Consider the following 6556-nt stretch of genomic DNA (forward strand, 5'->3'; position numbering starts at 1 on the left):
CTGACAGCGCGACTGCCGTGTTTCTGAATGGAGACGGTCAGCAGAGAGTCGTAAACTCTCTCGTCTAGAAAGGCCTTCAGATCCAGAACGCTGCTCAGCGGCCACGACTCCAACACCTCCTGAACACACAACAACAACAACCACTACACTGTGAGAAAGAGGATCATCTAGAGTAGGTTAATAATGTACTGAAATATTATTTAAAAATACATATGTATGTGTATATATATATATATATATATATATACTGTATGTATGTATATATTTTTTTTTAATAGATATATCTACATTTTAAGATACTTAGATATGAAATAAATTGTAAAAATACACTTGAATATTTATATATATTTAAATGTAATATTTAGAATCAACATGTAGATTTAGATATATTTAGATAAGAAATTTAGATAAATAGCTAAATATTACAGTTTAATATTTAGATATATTTAGATTTAGACATTTAGACATTAAATAAAATGCATAAATTTTATAGTTCAAAATTTAGATATATTAAGATTCAGAATGTAGATGTTTAGATATCACAAATTGCATAAATTATTCTAGATTTAATATTTAGACTTGGATATGTCAAATTTTATAAATATTACAGTTGAATAATTAGATATAACAGATATTCTTTTTATATATTTATTTTTTCATATAATAAATACAGAATTTGATAATATATTTAAAATACATATAAATGTTAAAAATTAACATAATATAGCAATAATAATAATAATAATACAAGTTTACATATATAAGCAATATATGCATATGTAGAAAAATAATGATTATTTCATATATGTTAAGATATATTAAATACATACTGTATAATTATAATCTATTTAATTTACATATATCATTATTAATATACACAATATAAAAATATGCATATCTATATAATGCATTGTTTGATTTCATATTGATATAATCTTTAAAATGAATAGAATATTTCAATGATATATACATACACTATATACTGTATATATTTACATATACTATACTATATACAGTGGGTACGGAAAGTATTCAGACCCCCTTAAATTTTTCACTCTTTGTATATACTATTTAATAATAATAAATGTTATAATAAATATGAAATTATTTTAATAGTATAATTAAACATTATTTAATATAAATACTTAATATTTATGATAAAATATAGCATTTAAAGGATATATAAATAATAAAATGTAATTAATTTAATGCATTTGTTCTATAGTGATAATTTACAGAGATGTTTGTCCTGACCTGGGTCTCGATGTCGGCGAGCAGCAGCGCTCCGTCGCGCACCTCCAGCAGGACGTCCTGACCCCACACTTGGCCCGTAGCAACCAGATACTTCAGCCGCTCCAGACAGTCGTTCACGTCACACATCTGCACGCCATCCAGCTCACAGGTGAACAGATGCTGCGGAGCACAGAGTCACACATCACAGCTCAGATGAGGAGGATGATGATGAAAAAGAAGAGTTAGTCATCCTCACCTCCACTCGGTGCTGGAACTGATGCATCTGTCTGTTGATGGAGTCGGCATATTCCTTCCTCTGATCTACGGAAAACACACACGTGTTGACTATATCACTGAGCTCATCTCACTGATTTTATATCAGGTTAATGATATTTTATATCTCCTGACCCGACAATTAAACAAAACCAACACAGAAACAGGTGCAAAACACTAGATTTATATTTTTACAAACACACAATAACACACAATAACACACGTACACACACACACACTCTCTCTCTCTCTCACACACACTCACTCACTCACTCACAGGAAACAATAAATGATTTAATAAAATTACAATTAATTTATATAAGAAATGTATATGTAATTGCAATAAACATCTAAATATTATAGATAATTATAATATTTAAATATTACTTTAAATAAACCCTTACATGGGTTTCACACATTTACACATGTGGTTTTTCTGTTAGGGGTAAAGTATTATATTACATGAATTACATACTTCAGAATGTTTTATTACATTAATATTTTGTCTATATACCGTTTAACACTATACATAAATATTGTTAAATATTGTGTGTGGTGTAATGTTATTGTACGTTAAATTTAACATCTGTGAGCCTGCAGCACAAAAGCAGTGTTAAGTCGCTGGGGGATATTTGCAGCAATAGCCAACAATACATTGTATGGGTCACAATTATTGATTTTTCTTTTATGCCAAAAATCATTAGGATATTAAGTAAAGATCATGTTCCATGGAGATATTTAGTGAATCTCCTACCGTAAATATATCAGAACTTAATGTTTGATTAGTAATATGCATTGCTAAGAACTTAATTTGTTGCAATAAACATCTAAATATTATAGATAATTATAATATTTAAATATTACTTTAAATAAACCCTTACATGGGTTTCACACATTTACACATGTGGTTTTTCTGTTAGGGGTAAAGTATTATATTACATGAATTACATACTTCAGAATGTTTTATTACATTAATATTTTGTCTATATACCGTATTACACTATACATAAATATTGTTAAATATTGTGTGTGGTGTAATGTTATTGTACGTTAAATTTAACATATGTGTCCCTGCAGCACAAAAGCAGTGTTAAGTCGCTGGGGGATATTTGTAGCAATAGCCAACAATACATTGTATGGGTCACAATTATCCATTTCTCTTTTATGCCAAAAATCATTAGGATATTAAGTAAAGATCATGTTCCATGAAGATATTTAGTAAATGTCCTACTGTAAATATATCAAAACTTAATTTTTTATTAGTAATATGCATTGCTAAGAACTTAATTTGGACAACTTTAAAGATGATTTTCTCAATATTTAGATTTTTGTGCACCCTCAGATTCCAGATTTTCAAATAGTTGTATCTCAGCCAAATATTGTCCGATCCTAACAAACCATACATCAATGGAAAGCTCATGTATTCAGCTTCCAGATGATGCATAAACCTCAATTAAAAAAAAACTGACCCTTATGACTGGTTTTGTTGTCCAAGATCACATATTTAAAAGAAAAGGCAAGTTTCTAGTACAATGTACTAACTAGCATTGGGTGCTTTCACTTTCGCTTTTTGGACTATAATGATGCCTTTTAAAGGTCATTAGCAAGTTTTTATATTTTCAGCACACTTTTGATGGACAAAATAAATTTGATTTCACACAAAAATTAATAAAATGCACATAATAAGCATGTCTTTTAACAAGAATTACGTCAAAAGCGAGCGCTCATTCAAAAGCGATTTCAGTCTGAGTCTCAGTAACCGAGTTGAATAAAGCAGCAGCAGTGTGAGCGCTAATGATCAGCTCGCCTCAGGATCAATACTCACGGTATATTGATTTACCTCAATTTTAAAAAAAACTGACCCTTATGACTGGTTTTGTTGTCCAAGATCACATATTTAAAAGAAAAGGCAAGTTTCTAGTACAATGTACTAACTAGTATTGGGCGCTTTCACTTTCGCTTTTTGGACTATAATGATGCCTTTTAAAGGTCATTAGCAAGTTTTTATATTTTCAGCACACTTTTGATGGACAAAATAAATTTGATTTCACACAAAAATTAATAAAATGCACATAATAAGCATGTCTTTTAACAAGAATTACGTCAAAAGCGAGCGCTCATTCAAAAGCGATTTCAGTCTGAGTCTCAGTAACCGAGTTGAATAAAGCAGCAGCAGTGTGAGCGCTAATGATCAGCTCGCCTCAGGATCAATACTCACGGTATATTGATTTAGCGCTGGGTCTGGATAAACCCGACAGATCCGAGGACGCGTCTTCCAACGCCGTCACGCTGCGGGAAAACACACGGGTCAGACTGAAGTGAGAGATATCGTGATACACAGGAATCAGAGGCGATCCTCACCTGGAGTGAAGCGATTCAGTGTAACCACTGGACCAGCCGAACGGACTCGAACCCCGCAGCATGACCACAGCACCTGAACACAACACTACAGCATCAACACACACTACCGCACAAACACATGCGCATATACGTGTGTGTGTGGATAATTCATATGGCACGGTTACACATTACATCTAAATATATTTACTATATGAAGTATATCAAACTAGTATCTTATACTAAATTAAATTACTTAGGTAAAACCTGCTTACTACAGATGAAAAGTAACATTTTGATATTTCATTAAATCAATCGATATACAAATGTATGTACTTTTATGTGTGTGTGCATACATATATACTTGTCTATTTATTATATATTAAACTGATATTTGTAATATTTAAGTATCTATTATACAACTTCACACACACAAATACCATGGCATTCTCATCATTTACAAAACAAATATCTTGATTTTGTTTGAAATACCATTTGTAAGGTACTTCAAGAATATTATAGTATTTCCGAGGACCTTAGGTAAGATATGTGGTTGTGTAAGGTAGAAGAACACCATGGTATTACCATATCTTAAAAAAGTGCCATGGTATTGTTTGAAATACTACGCAAATTGTACAAAAGCTTGAGTTTACGGCACTACCATTAAACACCATCCATATACCATACAGTAGTACTTATACCATGGTACCTAAGGAATACCACGGTATATGACTGGTAAAACTAGCCAACTATGGAATCAAGGACTCCTGTGTATTTCTTGTCTTAAGTCGCTGGGGGATATTTGTAGCAATAGCCAACAATACATTGTATGGGTCACAATTATACATTTCTCTTTTATGCCAAAAATCATTAGGATATTAAGTAAAGATCATGTTCCAAGAAGATATTTTGTAAATTTCCTACTGTAAATATATCAGAACTTCTCTTTTGATTAGTAATATGCATTGCTAAGAACTTCTTTTTTTTGACAACTTTAAAGATGATTTTCTCAATATTTAGATTTTTTTGCACCCTCAGATTCCAGATTTTCAAATAGTTGCATCTCAGCCAAATATTGTTATATCCTAACAAACCACACATCAATGGAGAGCTTATTTATTCTGCTTTCACGAGATGCATAAATCTCAATTTCACAAAATTGACTCTTATGACTGGTTTTGTGCTCCAGGGTTACATTTAAAGTCAATAATATATTATATTAATCACTATAGCCGACGATCTGCCCATGTTTATGAGCTCATAAACCACGATCGCTGTAATCTGACCTCCGTCACCACAGGAACATTACATAACAGCCAGAGATTCTCGAGAAGCACACAAGAAAACCTCAACGATTCGATCACAAACACACCAAGAGTCCCGATTAACCATTCGATGAAGACCAAAGCAGCCACAATCAAAGCAGAAGCGGATCAGATGTGACCTCAGCATCCGCTCGAGCTCTTCGAGGAGATCCAGACCCCTGAAGCTCATCTAAGCACTGAAAACACTCACCGAGGAGATCAGACGAGCTGTTGGAGAGCTTTCTCAGCCGAGTCTTGAGATCTTCTGTGGTTTCTCTGCGTTAGTTTAAAGCGTGAGGGACAGAGGAACAGGAGCCGCTCCTGGGGCCAAAGTCTGATTGAACTCGTCTTAAAGGAGGAGCTCAGATGGGTGGAGAAATAACACACGACACCGACCGACTGATAAACACACCTCAGGCACTAGTGCTGGAGATACTGGACCAGCAAGAGTTTACAATAACTGAGCAAATCAGCTTGATCTGTGCTCAATCCATATCCTGGTTAACCAGAAAAAACAGCCAAAACTGGCCTGAAACAATGAAAACTCAGATTCTTTGTGTTTGATAAATCCATTCCCAAACCTACATGATGTGAGATCGGCTCTAAATATCTGATGACTTAAGCATCTAAATATTACAGTAACTTAAAATACTCTAACTTGTTTCATGCCATTTTATTTTTTAGATATAATTGAATTAAATAGCTAATTTTATTTTGACAGCTCAATATATTTTTTGTCTAAATATAACATTAAAACAAGTTATACGCAAATATTTGATCAAATTACAATACTTAGATATAACTCGTTTAATATAGTTGAAATGTAACATTCAGATATTATAGATACACATTATAATTTAATATATACGATTTTGATATACCTTGTTATTTTGACAAATGTGAAATGTAATTAAATCTAGATTTTATATTAAACAAGTTATATCTTAATATATGTTAAGATTTCTAACTTGTTTAATATAGAGGAAATATTAAGAAATACAGAGATATTATTTTAAATTCATATATATATATATATATATATAATCACATGATGCATGTTATATATTATAATATATATGTTATATATAACATATATATTACATTACACGAGTTATATCTAAATATTAGTTATTCAAGTTTAAAATATGAAATTTAGATATTACATAGTAAATATAATTGTCAAAATATTATGCATATGTTATTTCAAAATATATCGCATAACATACTTAGACAAAGCAAGTTATATGTAAATATAAAATTATATAATATATATATATGAGTTTAATGTAGATGAAATGTACAATTTAGATATTACATTAAATTATACATAAATATAACATTGTACATTTTGCTATAACTTGTTTAATATACATATAGACAATTAAGTTATTTAAATATTATATGAAACA

At 31.1% G+C, this 6556-nt stretch overlaps 1 protein-coding gene across 1 annotated transcript in view; it reads right to left on the reverse strand.

Annotated features, from left to right (window-relative positions):
• The window catches only part of LOC107599104 (epidermal growth factor receptor kinase substrate 8-like protein 3), a 10418-nt gene extending 4980 nt beyond the window's left edge, over nucleotides 1-5438 (reverse strand). The window contains exons 1-6 of the mRNA XM_016290605.1: nucleotides 5359-5438; nucleotides 3868-3940; nucleotides 3725-3795; nucleotides 1490-1554; nucleotides 1255-1413; nucleotides 1-119 (exon numbers count right to left, since the gene is read on the reverse strand). The exon at nucleotides 1-119 is cut by the window's left edge and continues 31 nt beyond it. Of these exons, the coding sequence (XP_016146091.1) occupies nucleotides 1-119; nucleotides 1255-1413; nucleotides 1490-1554; nucleotides 3725-3795; nucleotides 3868-3929 (476 nt within the window). The 5' untranslated portion in view covers nucleotides 3930-3940; nucleotides 5359-5438. The remainder of the gene's footprint in view (nucleotides 120-1254; nucleotides 1414-1489; nucleotides 1555-3724; nucleotides 3796-3867; nucleotides 3941-5358) is intronic.
• Nucleotides 5439-6556: the final 1118 nt, after the last annotated feature.

The sequence above is a fragment of the Sinocyclocheilus grahami genome, unplaced genomic scaffold, assembly GCF_001515645.1.
Source record: "Sinocyclocheilus grahami isolate Dianchi unplaced genomic scaffold, SAMN03320097.WGS_v1.1 scaffold260.1, whole genome shotgun sequence".
Classification (NCBI taxonomy): domain Eukaryota; kingdom Metazoa; phylum Chordata; class Actinopteri; order Cypriniformes; family Cyprinidae; genus Sinocyclocheilus; species Sinocyclocheilus grahami.